This window comes from Quercus lobata, chromosome 8 (assembly GCF_001633185.2).
Source record: "Quercus lobata isolate SW786 chromosome 8, ValleyOak3.0 Primary Assembly, whole genome shotgun sequence".
NCBI lineage: Eukaryota > Viridiplantae > Streptophyta > Magnoliopsida > Fagales > Fagaceae > Quercus > Quercus lobata.
This window is the reverse complement of record NC_044911.1, coordinates 30849748-30866185: the sequence shown is the minus strand read 5'-3', so window position 1 is coordinate 30866185 and position 16438 is coordinate 30849748. Positions and strand designations below refer to the sequence as shown.

At 33.8% G+C, this 16438-nt stretch overlaps 1 protein-coding gene across 2 annotated transcripts; it reads left to right on the top strand.

The window, feature by feature from the left end:
• The first annotated feature begins 11752 nt into the window (after positions 1–11752).
• LOC115955355 (dynamin-like protein ARC5) lies at positions 11753–15800 on the top strand. Of its 2 annotated transcripts, XM_031073462.1 has the most exons (6): positions 11753–11884; positions 12034–12383; positions 13848–13905; positions 14522–14869; positions 15266–15430; positions 15531–15800. In XM_031073462.1, the coding sequence occupies exons 2-6, from the start codon at positions 12208–12210 to the stop codon at positions 15621–15623; spliced, it is 840 nt and encodes a 279-aa protein (XP_030929322.1). In that variant the 5' UTR covers positions 11753–11884; positions 12034–12207; the 3' UTR covers positions 15624–15800. The 2 variants fall into 2 exon arrangements, with proteins under 2 accessions (XP_030929322.1, XP_030929323.1); XM_031073463.1 differs by lacking the exons at positions 11753–11884; positions 12034–12383 and adding an exon at positions 12811–13018.
• The last annotated feature ends 638 nt before the right edge of the window (positions 15801–16438 follow it).

Genomic DNA, 16438 nt, shown 5'->3' with positions numbered 1-16438 from the left:
TATTCCCTTTCATATGATTCTTAGATTATAGATTTCACTATTGGATAATAATATATCAGTAATATTTCACTTAGGAACTCAATTATGAGTGAAAATGAAGTTATACATAAGGGAGTAAATGGCTGCAGATTAGGTTGTTTTATTCTGTGATGACTAGTCATATTTGTAACTTTGATGACCCAAAAATTGTATGTGATTCTTTCACTTTTGATGCAACTTTAAACACTTTTTTTTTTTTTCAAATTTTCCCCTAGTTTTATGAGTTCCAATCTATAGGGTAATGATCAGGCTGTATGCCTTGAAAATGCAAGAATAGGCCTACCAAGTTTTAGATTGTTGTTAATTTGGTTCCTGTGTTATAAATTTGAGCAATGTTGATGCAGAGAGGATAGGTTGGTATGGAATGGAAAGAACTGGACAAAATCTAATGAAGAACAGGGGTCTATTTTTTCATTTGTTACTTTTGATATTTTCATGTAGTTTTCATAATTTTAGAATTTACATTTTATTTCCTTGATATAGGTGTTTTTAAGGGTTTCCTCAAAAGGAAATCTAGTTTAAAATTCAAAAATGAAATCTAAAATAATTTTGGTTGTGCTCCCTCCAAAATGTCACCTTTACACTTTCAAAACTTTTCGTTTTGGTCCTCTCCTCTCTATCTCCGTTAGTGTTACTGTTAAGAGCACAAAACATTGTGGTTTAGTGTTTTCATGAAAAGAAATTAAATTTTTAAAAAAAGAAAGCTAAAAAGGAGAAAAGAGGATTAATGATATGCAATGCTATTGTCAATCGCCAAGATTTAAGCACATAAATTTCTTAATAATATGCTCCACATAATTTTTTTGATTAATAATATGGTTGTAGGAAATGAAGGAGTTGGTTAGCTTCACAAGTCAGACTGAAATCATGATGGATCAATGCAAATAGAAAGTAGGGTGGAAACTACTGATGAGTTCATCTTATGGTTGCCTTCTAGTCATTTAAGAGTACATAGAAACCTAATGTTTCTCTCCTAAAAGTTCAATAACACTTAGATCTTTGAAATTTTTGGGCGGATGTAAAAAGGGTCCTGTTATTAAGTGTCCTAACGGCAATTGTCAAGGTAGAATTCTCAATACAGTCAAGCCACTTTTTCTAAGCAGTCAAAGCCACTTTCTTCCCAATGTAGTAGGGACCGTTTTATTCTCCTTCAGGATTGCCCTAAGATCACTTGTTGACATAGTCCATGTAAAAAATTGGGCCTTTTATTGGATGCCACAAACTTCTAGTAAAAGATCTAACATTGATGGTGGCAATGGTCACTGCTTTTGATATAGTAGAACTCATTTTTTGTATACAAGATCTATTAGTTGTCTATCATCACTTATCATGAATTTACCGTCTCATAGCGCATATTAGTTTGTCCATGACAGAAGAAAGTCAAATTAATTTAGCTACTCTAAATATCTATGCACTAGGGGAAAAAAAAAAAAAAAAAAAAAAAAAAACCAATTTGAATTAGCTCTATTTTCTTCATTTGCATCTTGGAACTTTGATTTGTAGCGCAGGGGTATGGATTCTAACATCTGCATTCTTCACCTAAAGTTCATAGCAACCCTTCCATTGCCTTGATCACTTTTTTTTTGATAGGAAACATTTGAATTTCATTCAACTGAAATTGTAAGACAACAGAGAGAGCAAAAGCATTACAAGCAGAATTCCTCAATAACAATATGCTCAACAGGACTTGGAATAGTTCTTTCCCAGACCTGTGACTTATCAGTGATCCTAGCAACTTTTGCAAGTTCATGGGCAACTCTGTTGCCTTCCCTTTTCAGATGATGAAAGGAACACTAGTTAAAACAAGAAGAGACTTCCCAAATATTCTGAACAATGTGACCAATCTCACCACCAAAGACCCCATCATTGATAGCTTGAATAACGGACAACATTGCCTTGATCACTTATATAGTAAGAGTATAAATTAAACAATTAACCCTGCATTCTTAACCTTCAAATGGGCCTAAATTGGAATAAGCCTTATTTTTATAATCCTACCGATCCTTATAAAATAAGAGTATAAATATGCACTCTTTACTAAGAACTTAATAGGCCTAAATTGGAATAAAATAAGAGTATAAATATGCACTCCTTGTTTACCAAAAAAATAATAAAATAGCACTCCTTTCTAAGAACTTAATATTAGGTGTAGCATTTCAAATCACAGAATCCTCCGGAAGAGCTGAACTAATAGGGATATCCAGAATGTTTTCAACCTCATGTGAAAAAAAATATAGACTTGACCACCTGAACCTTCGACTCCCCACGGTCACAATTGATCAGCTCACATACACGTGCATGTTCCTCCAGCAAATTTAAAGGAGAAGTGACCTTAAAGGTCGATAGGGTAGGATTTAGGAAGCCATTTATCAATCCAAATCTTAATCTTTTGACCATTTCCCATCCTCCATCATATTTGATATTTACATGTTGAATTGCCTTTAAATGGGTTATTTATAATTGAATTACCAACCAATTTGATATCTATTGAAATTATTTTTTGAAAAAATATATTTCAAAGTTATTTTCTAAACAATACAAAAACAAAAACATCGAGCTCATTGATGATACATCTTAAACAATGATCTTATAAATTTTTTTTTTTTTTTGGGGTAAGAATGATCTTATAATTAATTGCACTAGGAGATTGGTTTTTTTTTTTTTTTTTTTTACTGAAAAAAATGGTGCACCACAATAATGTTATTATTATTAGTTTATCACTGCTAGTATGTCTTTTTTCTTGGGACAAAGCCAGCTTGGCAAGAATTAATTAAGTGTGCGTTTGGATATCGCTTATTTTGATGAAAATTGAAAACAATAAAAAAATAATTTTCAGTTATTGTTCACACAAAAAAATACGGTTCATTTGCTTGTTTACACTATTCATGTCCAATGAATAGTGCAAGAGGCGCTGGTAAAAAAAAAAAAAAAAAAAGCAAAAAACGCAGACGCCAATCCAAACGGAGCTAAATCTGCTAATTTTTTTTTAATAATAATAATAAATAATAACTATTGTTAATGACTCACTCTAATTCTCAATCCCCAACCCACCCGAGTTTTTTTTTTTTTTTTTGAATCACACGAGTCTATTTAAGTAGCATAGTTTCCTCTAGGGCTATCCAATCGGTTGGATGACCCGACCAAACCGATTGAACCCGCTCGACCCAACAGTCGGTTCTAGATACCTAAGGTAGTGTTTGGATTCAACTTATTCTGCATCTGCGTTTAGTCATTTCCCGTTTCCTTTTTTTTTTTCTTTTTTCTGCACGCGTTTCAGTTTTAGGGGACAAAGTCACTGTTCAGTACTATTTATGCACTGTTTATGCATTGTTCACGGGACTCACAACCACTTTATTCAGAAAAATATTAAAAATGGGTCCCACGTACTATTTACACATTTAAAAATTATTTTACTACACTGTTTTCAGTTTTCAGCAAAATAAGTTGTATCCAAACGGATCCTAAGTCAGTCGGATAAGGGTCTAACTATTACAAAAACCGAAGTTTCAGTTCAAGTGACGGTTTAAAAGTTTGAAAACCTTAGCAACCGACCCGACCGAAACTACTACTCCATCTGCAGATTTAATTTCACTTTCACGTGGGTGGGTAAGTTTCTCCGGAATGAGATCCCATGCAATACCCTAGGTATTGCACGGTGTGCAATAGCACAAATCTCAACCCTTCATTTAATCTAATGACTCAAAACTTTGACACCTCACCAAATAAGAAAAAGATTTTCACCCTAAAAAATTTTCAAAGCCCGCCCACTGTTTCTACTTACTTGATGGGTATGAGTTTTCTCTCTCTCTCTCTCTCTCTCTCTCTCTCTCTCTCTCTCTCTCCCCTACGCAGCTGCCCTCCTCCTTGATCACTGCCTCTTCTTCAACCCGTTGTCACAGCAGCCCCAACTTATACCCATCAGCAAAAGCAAAGAAAAAACTGAAACTTACTATTTGAAACCAAACCCCCAAACATTCTGATGTAGATTGGTTAAGGAAGAATAAAATATTTTAATATTTTATGTTGTTTTCTTTTTTCTAGTTGAATTAGGATTTCAATTGTTTTTCCTTTCTCAAGTAGAAGTAGGTTTATTATTTCTTTTCCTAAAAGGAGTAAGAGAAATTCTATTTCTATAAATACTCTTCATAGAGGGGTTGATTATTATTATTATTATGCGTTGATTAATAAAAGTTTGTTAGAAATATTTTCTCTATTATTTTGCCTACTAACCTAATGTTCTTGTGGAACTTGGGTTTCGTGGAAGAGTTGTAGTAATTGTGTGTTACAGATTTTGCTTCTACACGCCTATGCTGCATCAATTGGTATCAGAGCCAGGCTAGGTTCCTACGATGGCACAAAGAGGAGTATGTGGGGGAAAACCTGTTGCCATAGATGACGTGTATGAATGCGATGAGGTTGTACGCGATGCGCAATTAGAGGCGTTCTTTCAACGAATGGAGGAGTGGTTTGATGCGCTTTCAAAGCAGCTCACCACCTTAGCCGTTGGAAGTCAACCTCAAAACTACCATCCAAATCCATGTTTTATGGAGGAGGAGGAGGATCTTGATATTGAGCAGGAGGGCTGCGATATCAAAGAGGATGATGAATACATTGAAAGAGTTTGTCTAGTAGATTGGGATTCTCAACCAATTTATGATGACTATCCTGAAGATTTTAGTCAAGGAGAAAAGATTGAGCTTGATAAAAATACATACAAGATGAGCCCATAACTCACATCGTTGATGAGACTTTCGACATTCAAAAACAAAAGGTTATTGATCCCTTTTGGGAGGATTTTATTGAACAAGAATTGATAGAAGTCAACAAGAGGCGTGAACGAGTGATTTTAAGTAATCTTTGTCGATGAGGAAATATGAAGTTTTTGGATGTGTGCATGGATTCTTTTTTAGTACTTGCTTCACATATCCCGCCGTGGTAAAAGAAGTCAAGAATAAAAATCTGTACATCAAGATTTATTATGAGTGAGAAAAAATTGATAAGTAGCATACTGATTCGTCTTGTCTTACACAGAAGAATAGGATGGAGAGGATTATTCGGGGTTCCAATTGATCGTGGAAGATTGCCACAAAACTCAAGGACGAGTTTTCCCCAACCCCGAGAGAATGATGCAGACTGGTTAAGGAAGAATAAAATATTTTAATATTTTATGTTGTTTTCTTTTTTCAAGTTGAATTAGGATTTTAATTGTTTTTCCTTTTTCAAGTAGAAGTAGGTTTATTATTTCTTTTCCTAAAAGGAGTAGGAAAAATTCTATTCTTATAAATACTCTTTATAGAGGGGTTGATTATTATTATTATGCGTTGATTAATAAAAGTTTGCTAGAGATGTTTTATCTATTATTTTGCCTACTAGCCTAGTGTTCTTGTGGAACTTAGGTTTCGTGGAAGAGTTGTAGTAATTGTGTGTTACAGATTCTGTTTCTACATGCCTACGCTGCATCACACTCACACTCTTCCTCTTTCTCTGTCTCCAAGTGTGAAGCTGTCTCAACTCGAGTGAATGTCTCTCTGAAGCGACACAGCCACTGGCCAGATCGGCGGTTCCGACGACACTGGTCTTTTTCTCATCGAAAAATCCCTAAAATCCCCGCTGGTATAGTCGCCGCCAGTGCCGACCAAATTTATCTACGATTCCTAGGCCGCTTCCTACATCGGACTTCGCAATCACAAGGAGGTGAGTTCTCTCTTTTGTATACATCGAATCGAAGTAAAAATTACTTATATAAAATAGACACATCATTGGGTAAGAGGAGAGCAGAATCAAAAAAATGGATAATTAGTGCTACAAGGGAGATAGCTAAAATATCTATTTTACAAGTTTGATGTTATAGACTATAGTGGTCAAATCCTATGCTTCTAGTTCTCGAATGTTTTTAGCCTGTAGTGTGCAAGAACTTCTTTACATGAGCTAAATTAGACAAGCTGTTGGGTTTCTGATATTAGCAATAACTGTTATTATTGGCACTTTTAAAGCTGGTTTTTGGGTAGGCACTGAAGGTGTTTGTTAAAATGCTACATAGAGTTTTTAGTTTATCTCTTTGTATTCTACCTTCTTCTTTTTTTGGAATTTTATATTAATGTGATGTTATGTACTTATCAAAAAAAAAAAAACTGTGATGTTATGTGTCTGGAAATTGGATTTTCAAGTTAGTGTATTATTGTTTAGAACTTATCTCAGGCAGACAGTAGACAAATTATTCTCATAAAAGCTATGATTTTGTATTCAAAATAGCACAAAAATTAAAAACCATTTATTTGTTAACTGTATTAAGTGGTCTGTTGGCTGCCCTAAATTGTTTTAGCAAATATCTAATAGGTGAGTCTTACTTTAGTCCTTCATGCTTTTAGATGGGAATAGACATTGAAAACTTTTAGTGCTCTTGGTTGGTAGTAAACTAATAGCATTGGAATAGCGAAAAATTTACTAGAAATGATAACAAAATATGATTTATTTCACAGTAATTTTCTCTTGGTAGTAATTATTCATATTTAGGTATTAATTGTTCTCTCATGTGGTATTCTCACATCCCTACAATAGGGACTGTGGACTTTTTTTTTTTCACACAATCAGTAGCAGATTTTCCACCTGAGGTTGCACACTTGAGCTTATGAATTGTGCAATGGTTTTAACTCTCTCCCTTTCCTTTTTCTTGTTTTGTATTTAAATAAATTTTCGAAGAATCCTTAGCTGCTAGTGCTTAACTTCAAGATGCATTCTATTTGTTGTTGATGGATTTCCAATAATAATTTGATTTTTAAGATGCTCCAAACAGGGAGATATTCTTCTTTTTCTTATTCTTATTGTTATTATTTGATTGGTTGAAAAAAATTAATGATATCTTTCATAAATCTGCAATGATGTTAAATGATATCATTGAGAAAGTGTTTTATATTTTATGTATAACTTAGCTATAATTATATTTGTAGGGTAGATTGAAAATTGCAAGTTTCAGATGGAATGTACACATAGTCAAGACGCAAGACATGAAATACCTTTAGTTGGGTGCTTTGAAAACTGTATTGCTTAGTAATGTATAGTAACTTTGGAGAATGTTATTGATGACTTAAAGAATTTTTATGTTAGGCCCCTTTTCAATCCACTAAAGAAGGATCATGGAGCTCTAATGATAAACTGAATCACGCTGGTGATTTAGGTAACGTTATAGCAGAATGTGATTTCATTTGCTATTATACAGGAAATTAATTGCGGTCTCATGTATATCTTCGATTCACACTTATGGAGTAGCTGATTTTTCTATTAAGGACAACCAAGTAATCCATTTATGTCAATTATAGACTTATAGTATCATGCTTTGGCTGCCAAATCTATACTAAATTTATATTTTCTCTTCTTTTTATTGCATTTTAATTTGAGGCACAAATTAGATATGTCACACAATAAATTGGGAGGGCAGTTAGTATGAGACTCTGTATAACAAGTCTTCAAAATAAAATGGGATTAATTTTATTTATTTTAAGTTTTTATTACCTTTTACAATTCCTTGGTGTCACTATGGGTGTTATTACTTGTTAGTTTACCTAAACTGATGGCATGAATATCTTAATTTTTCTCTCTAACGTTTTTTTCCTTGTAGATACTTTTCATTGGATCTCATTCCATACTTGGGAGGGCAGTTGTTGTGAATGCTAATCCTGATGATTTGGAAGCATGAAAGGCCATTGGTTTAAAGCTACGTGTATCTCTATAAGATCTAGCTGAATATTGTGTTTTGCTTGGTGAGGTGTGCGTGTAAAAGAACTCCTCAAAACAATTTGGAAACCAACTTTGGCATATCAACTCCTGAATAAGCAATGTTACAGCAAATTTAATTTGTATAAGAGGCTTTCTCTCTTGGGGCTGCAGTAATAAAATTAGAGAAGTGTTGTGGTTTGATTCTTGTTAACAGGAAAAAAATTTAGCTTTAGCTGGCTAAAAGTTTAATGTATCTTGTGAGAAAAGGTTTTGAAGCATTCCATGATCAATTGAAGCGCCGTGTATCTTGAAGTCAGCCTAGGCTAATTTTCAGTTTTAGTGAAACATTGAATGTATTCTCTAATTTTAACACATAAAAGTTTCCTTATTTATTTATACAACAATCTTTCAAGAATGTATAATTCAAACCAAGAGAATGTACTAACATGTTTTTTAACCTTTATTGATATTATTTAGCAAATGCAATTGATTGTGTGATTTAATTTTAATTTCTAATGCTTCAAGTTGAACTAGTAGAACAATTTTGATGTTGCATTACAGTCACAAATTGATACATGAGAGGAAAGATAAACAAGAAAAGGATTTGATCCATGAATGAATGATATGCTATTGAAATGTAAACTTTGATTACAAGAACATAATAATAATAAGAGTTCTAATAAAATATACACATCCATCGGCAAAGAATTGCCAAAAATAGATAGTGCCAGCACTTTTCAATTGTGTTCTCATATTTATTCTTTTTTTTACTACACTTTTGTAAACCAAAAGAAGAATTAATCCTTAATGGCTGAAGAGAATGGTCAAATTTTAAAGTCATTCCTACCATCCAATGATTCAAAAGAAAACAAAAATAAAATTATATTGAATTGTACACTTCGCTCAGCCATAATAACAAGAATTTTATTGAAGTATACACTTTGATTACAAGGTTATAATAATATTATAGCTGATAATAAATAACTTTTTCAACCATCATGATACATATTTCCATTAGAAAAGAGGAAAAAAAAAAAGTATTGTGTGCTTGAAGATTAACTTGTTGGAAACTTCAACTCCATGCACAAGAAGGGTACATTTCTAAAACTTACCTATGTAGAACTTGTCTATCTCTGAAGGACAAGAGAAGAAGGAATGCAAGTTAAAAGCTTCATCGTCATGAAAACTAAGAATTATGTATTTTTGTTGATAAGTTGGTAACTGGTAAGAGCGAAGTCTTTAAAGTATGGTAACGATTAACACCCAATTTCCTAAGTCCTAACCATCATGAACATAAGAAAATTAGTTTCAAAGCACAATAATGATCTATGATGGTTGTTAGTCGAGTTGTGAAAGTACCGTAAGTTATAAAAAACATGTAACCAAAGTGCCTAGAAATTAAATAAATAAAGACTAAGATTAAAGAACCAATTTCATTTAGACACTACAAAAACAAACTTTATGGCCTGTAGTCTACATCTATAGCAATTTCTAGGAATGCCAGGACAAGTGAAAATTTAAAAAAGTCCATTTTGTATAATTTTGAACTTGAAAATCTGTACAACCAAGTGACACTCAATACGGATCATTCAAGACAATAAAAGCATTTTTTTTTTTTTTAACAACCTGTCTACAAGAAGTCTTTAAAGTCAAATTTGCATAATTACCTCCAACTGCAAGTTAAAAACTCTATTTAGTTTCTTCTTTTTTCATGTTGGATGCAGCTGCTAACTATCTAAGGCATGCTTTTTTTAACAACCTAAGATGAAATATATGCTGTCAAAATTTTTCCTCAAAAGCATTTTTCAGTGTGTTGAACATTCATTTTTTGGTTAAACACTCAAACAAACAGCTCCACAAGGTTCAAACTTTCATCATTAGGAACCAAATAATAACCCTTCGAAATTCAACAATAAAATTACCCTTCAGATGTTATATATAGGCTTCAAACATCTGGATCATCTCATCTATTTTATGATTTGAAAGAACAACACCAATTCATTAATGGCTCTCTCTTTCACTTGATAATGATATTCACAAAAAAGCTGATAAATGATTAAACATGCAATATGAACATCATGTCAATGCTTGAATTGAAATAGTGGCAAAGTTCATAAATAGTTTATATATGGGACCTTTCATCTACATATAGGGCTGGTTGGAATTTATTGAGGTTGAAAATGTGACATAGTTCATGCATGTTTGAAATGTTTTCACCAAAAATTGCAAAAGGAATGAGACATCTACATCCGTAAAGTTCGAAATTTAAGAGCTTCTATCAGTATCATACTATCATGTAAATGTCTTCTAGCATCTTACAAAATAAAACCCAGTGAACTATGAAAATCAGAGGGGGTGTAGACTATATGGCAAAAGTTACACGAAATTACAATGGTTTGCAGAAAAAGTAAGCCTCGTCTGTCCAAGAAGACTAGGCCTTTCCCATATATATGTTCCAAGCATCTTATTAGGTGCAGGCAATATAAGAACTGGTTTTTAATTAAAACTCATAAAATTCCAAACTTAGAACTATAAGCATAATTCTGCAACCATTACATTTTCCGTTAACCCAAAAACACACGCAAAAAGCCGCTAAATAGATTTTTTGAAAATGAATTTTAGAAATGACTGGAACAACCGAAGTAGTGTGCTCCAAGAACTGATCCAAACCAAAACCTAACGATCGGACTTCAACAGAGACAAACAACAAGCCGTTGAAATTGACACCCACTACTGCTTTTAGAAGAGCTCAGAGTAGAGTGTGGGTGGTAGAGGCGGAAAGAGATTAGTGGATTTTAGAGTAATCCGATGAGACCGAGCCCACTCTTGTCAAATCGACGAGGTGGAGTAATGGTTGTGCTAGAGGCACAGTCGGGGTTGAGAAAAGAGCAGAGAAGAGCGTCAGGGAAAGGGAGGCAGAGAGAAAAACCCTGATGGAAGAGAGGGAAAGAAGAGAGTTTCTAAAATTCAAATTTAGGGTGTAAACCATAGTTTTCAGAACCGGACCGGACCGGGAGGTCGGACCATGAAAACCAATTTTTTAAGCATAAAGAACCGGATTTTTTGTTAATTCCGTGAATCGCTAAAACTGGGGTTGGACCGTACGAACCGGTGAGAACCGTGCAGTCCAACCCCTTAGCAATTTTTTTTTTTACAATTTTATTCTACTTAATTAAATTATCCATCTCTTACAAGAAATTAAAAAAAAAATTATAATTAAAATCCTTCAAAGATATTCAACTTTACTTCAAAAATTAATCATAAATTTTAATTTTTTATGGTTATTATTTATTTTATTAACTTTCTATATATAGATATATTGTCAATTTTGCTAGTTTTATAAATTTAATATCTATATTTAGGCTTTAATTAATTATTTAATTAATTAAGACATCATCACGGTTCAACCCCGGTTCGATCTTGGTTCGATCTCAAAAACCTTGAACCTCTCCCTTCTCCCTTTAACGGTTCAATGAACGGTCCGGATCTGAAAACCTTGGTGTAAACAGGTGCTGAAGTGAAAAATGAAAAGAGGAGAGAAATAGGAAAAATTTGAAGCACGCGGATTGTCAGCTTGTACATATGATATGTCAATTTTCCGAGCATTAGATTTAATCTATGGCTGATATTGCAGCTATTGCATACCATGTAATAATACCCTAGCTATTGCACGGATCGAACCCAGTTTCTCCATGATTAAATAGACTTTTGTATTTTGTCACGTCAGTGAACAGTAACTATTCATCACAAATTAACTATAAAAAAGTTTTATTATGTCAGTAGCTATTCAATATCAATAGTTTTTTACCACAAAATTAACTATTTAAAAATTGTTTGACAGTAGCTATTCACGTCACTTTGAACTTTGAATCAATGTTAGGCAATAGCTATTCACGTGAGCATTAATAGCTTTGTCCTATTGCAGTTGCTGGGCTCAATGCAATTTTATCTTAAATAACCAAATGAAAACAATAATATTAATGGCTCCGTATTCATAATTTCTCTTTAAAGTTCAAACCGTAGCTTGACTCTTCCCTACCATCGATGACCATTGCCGACGAGTTTCACTTCCTGTTTGCCGATGAGTTTAGCTTCCTGTTTGTTAACATGTGTTGGGTGTCCTATCTCTCAAGTATGATTTCAAAATCTCATTTTTCTTTTTATCTTCTCTCGTTTCTCTCATTATCTCCGTTCCAAGCTCAGTTTTTGCCATTTCAAGCTTTTTCTTTGGTTGATTTTTCCTCTCTTTTTGTTCTTTTCCTTCAAACCGATCACCCGAAGAATCCGACCCACCCAACCGAAGAATCGAGACAAACGGTTTCATCTGACCATTCGGTCAACAACGGGTGAGAAATCTGTTCACCCGACCTAAGCGGGTCAAGTGACGGTTTGACCCCAAACCCGATCCGCCCGATCCGTGGACAGCCCTAGTTTCCTCGGGCATATGCGTGGTGAATGTATCGTGTTTTCAAAAAGATGATGGTTATTGCAAGATTACAATGTCATGGTTTAGTATTTTGGCTCCGGAGATCCTGTTCTACACCATCATCTTCTTCCTCGAGAGACAGAATCAATCAATCTCCGTTTGCTGTCTTGAAACTTCCGACAAGAACTTTCTGTACTGCAGCCAGGTAATTTAGTAGCTACCATCCAAAATTTACAACTATAACTAGTTTCCAAAATTGGAACTGTTTTCCCAAGTTTGTATTTTGAAAATAAATTAAAACACTCAAGATTTAAGTTGCTGCTGTAGGAGTTGCTCACACACCGCCTTAGAGGGTCGGGCCATCCCAAATTCGTTTAGCAATGACTCATTTTACCTGTTAAGCAACATTATTGCAAATTACCTAAAGGGGCATAGTTTCCTCCGTCAACAAAATACTCATGTTTAACAACTCTGGCGATTCGAAGCTCGCTGCAGTAAAGAAAGTTCTCGTCCGAGGAAACTATGCCGCATTAGGTATATTATTGTTTTATTCAAGGTGTTGCTTAATAGTTGCAATGAGTCATTGCTAAACGAATTTGGGATGGCCCGACCCTCTAAGCCGGTGTGTGAGCAACTCCTACAGCAGCAACTTAAATCTTGAGTCTTTTAATTTATTTTTGAAATATAAATTTGAGGAAAGCAGTTCTAATTTTGGAAACTAGTTATAGTTGTAAATTTTGGATGGTAGTTACTAAATTACCTGGCTGCACAGTATATATGTAGTGGCTAAACTTGATTGACAAGCAAATATTAATTGGAAGAATATTTGGCTTAAGAAAGGTATATTTCTTTGTTGTCCTCCAAAGAAGCTTGAATTAAGCTCATTTTGAGCTTGCTATTGTGCGGGGCTGGCCCTTCCTTTAGGCAAGATAGGCAATTGCTTAGAGCCACAAATTTTTTGCAATGAGTTAGCTCGTTCTTCTCCACAAAATGTTCTTGTAGAGTATATACTATAAATAGGTTTATTATGTAGTATTTGATTAATTGGGATTGTTAATTCAAGTTTTTCTTGACCAACTTCTATTTTGTTATCATTTCATTGTCACAGTATATATAGTGTACAGAGAGGAAGAGATATGAAAGAAAAGCCTAAGTTTTAAGTGTACAGGATGGTTTTGAAGAATTGGGGTTTGGGGAATTTTGATTGAGATTACCACTGACTTGTTTTTATTGAAAGTGACACTGGAGTGACTTGTTTTTGTTATGTTTTCTTGAGTACTCATACTTAAAAATTTACCGTTTTGTTGGGTCTCATTTGATTGTTGGAGATGAATGGAATCATTAAATCAATATCATTTTTAATCCATCATTCTTTCTCTGAAATAAACAGAAAATATGGAATTTTAATGTTGTCTATGAGCAGTAGTGATTATAATATAGGTTGCCTATTTTCTTTGATCAAGCAAGTTCCTCCTATTTCCGCTAGAGTACATATGAAAGTTTTTTTTTTATCAAAGAATATCCTAGGTTCTGTCTTTTCCACGTTTCCCATATGCTCAGGTGTTCATAAGATGTTTTAGGATATTGCGTGTGCATGATGCTTATTAAAAATCATCTGTTGTGTTTGCCCCTGATATCTTCTCTCATTGTTCAAAATGTTTTGCTGCAGATGTATGGAGGATTTAATAAGCACCACCCGTTACATCACTTGGTCCCTCCACAATAAGGTTAATATCGTTTATTTACGAGGCATTCAAATGCCCATGAAAATAGCCAATCCAACCCCTCTTGTGCTGTGCTGCATTTCAAATGGTTTTGCTTTCCTTTTGATATTAGCCTATGCTTAGTATATAACCATTTCTTGGATTTTACATAAGCATGAGTAACTTGTTTCTTTTTAGTCACTTCAGTGATGTAGTAATTTTGTTTGCTTGTTTATTTTATATTATATATTTTGATTTTTTTTTTTTTAAGTTTATATGTTTATGTATATGTATGTGTTTGTTTAATTTAAGGTTTTTGTATAGTGCACATGGAAAGGATATATTTGTGCCTTCAAATGCTAAAGAAAAGAGTATTGCCGTTGCATGTCTGCACATGCCTTCATATGCTAAAGAAAGAGTATACATCTCACACGTGTGTATAATGTAGGCTTTTGTATAGTGCATATGGAGAGGATATGTTTGTGCTTTTGATTGGTAAAGAAAACAGAATAAAACATGATTTATTTGTTGCGATGTGACTCTCAATAGCTATATTAAAAGTTAAGAACATGTGAAATGTAGCTAGTTTCTGCAATTAATTTTCTCTACTAATCATGTCATTGTTGATGTCAATTTTTAGAATCGGGGTGGGTTACGTCAATTTTTAGACTCTTTTGGAGGAACAGAACAGTCCAACACAGGTGGTAATCCTTTGTTTGCTGGTCTCTCCCCTGATTCATCATTGGGATCCGTTGCCTATGAGAAGCAGGACTCTAAGCCAAGGGCAGATGTAAAGCTCAGTCATCTGGCCTTGGGTTCTGACTCAAGCTCTTCTATCCAGACATCAGAAACAAAGTTGGCTGATCTTCTAGATAGTACACTTTGGAATCGGAGGCTTGCTCCATCATCTGAAAGGATTGTTTATGCTTTGGTACAACAGATATTTCATGGCGTAAGAGAATATTTCTTGGCATCTGCAGAGTTAAAGGTTGGTTATATATATCCTGATTTCTGGTCATTGCTAGATTAATTCAATGGAAATAATAACAACTGAGTGATGAGGGAGACGGTGCTAATTGGATGATGGACATTTCAAGCCTGTTTCTGAATGCTAACATTTTATTTTATTTTGTCAGTTTTGCTTGCTTTTATTTTCTGCATTTTATTACATGTCATGCTTCTGTCCTTATGTAGTTAGTTTTTTTTCCCCTACTATGCTGTTTACTAGCTAAAGTATTTGTTGATTTATCACAACTTGCTGGTGAAACTAAATGTACAACACAGAGAGGGGAAAGGATATGATTTTTTTTTAGTATTTTGATGCATTCTTTTCTAGGCCTCATTTTTCTTTTCCCATTATTTCTTATTTGTGTATCTTTTGCAGTTCAACTGCTTCCCTTTAATGCCGGTTGTAGACAAGTTGCCTGCACTCCTCCGAGAGGACTTGGAATCTGCTTTTGAAGACGACTTGGATAATATTTTTGACATCACTAACTTACAACACTCATTAGGCCTGCAGAAGCGAGATACAGAGATTGAGCTGAAAAGGGTATTGCAATTATCTTTCCTTATCCTTTTCCTTGACTGTCAATCTTGGTATTTGCCCTTTTCCTCTCGTTTGTTTGACCAATGTGCTAGTGCTTTCTCAGATTAAGAGGCTTAAAGAGAAATTCAGACAAATACATGAGCAGATTAGTTCACACGAAGTCATGACAAAGCCATCCACGGATTCAACGAAGTGACCCTGATCCAAAATACTGCTGAATACATCAGATGTGTGAGATGACATTATTCATTTGTTAGTTTACTGTTGACGCTTCTCCATTATATAATTCTGAAAGAAGAATGATCTGGTAGTCATTACAAGAATTTCTTATAAGCTTACTATATATGAAATATCTTTAGTTTGCTTCTTATTATGCTACAGGTTAATTCACCTTCAAAGTTAATGTCAATGCTGATTTAATTGTATTCCTATTTCCCTTTCATATGATTCTTTGATTATAGATTTCACTATTGGATAATAATATATCAGTAATATTTCACTTAGGAACTCAATTATGAGTGAAAATGAAGTTATACATAAGGGAGTAAATGGCGGCAGATTAGGTTGTTTTATTCTGTGATGACTAGTCATATTTGTAACTTTGATGACCCAAAAATTGTATGTGATTCTTTCACTTTTGATGCAACTTTATATACTTTTTTTTTTTCAAAATTTTCCCTAGTTTTATGAGTTCCAATCTATAGGGTAATGATCAGGCTGTATGCCTTGAAAATGCAAGAATAGGCCTACCAAGTTTTAGATTGTTGTTAATTTGGTTCTTGTGTTATAAATTTGAGCAATGTTGATGCAGACAGGATGGGTTGGTATGGAATGGAAAGAACTGGACAAAATCTAATGTAGAACAGGGGTCTATTTTTTCATTTGTTACTTTTGATATTTTCATGTAGTTTTCGTAATTTTAGAATTTACATTTTATTTCCTTGATATAGGTATTTTTAAGGGTTTCCTCAAAAGGAAATCTAGTTTAAAATTAAAAAATGAAATCTAAAA

Excerpts from the sequence above, each read along its gene's own strand:
- LOC115955355 (XM_031073462.1), top strand. The coding sequence starts at position 12,208 with ATGTATCGTGTTTTCAAAAAGATGATGGTTATTGCAAGATTACAATGT. Across the intron at positions 14,870-15,265 it reads TGGCATCTGCAGAGTTAAAG|TTCAACTGCTTCCCTTTAAT; the intron begins GTTGGTTATATA and ends TATCTTTTGCAG. Across the intron at positions 15,431-15,530 it reads CAGAGATTGAGCTGAAAAGG|ATTAAGAGGCTTAAAGAGAA; the intron begins GTATTGCAATTA and ends GTGCTTTCTCAG.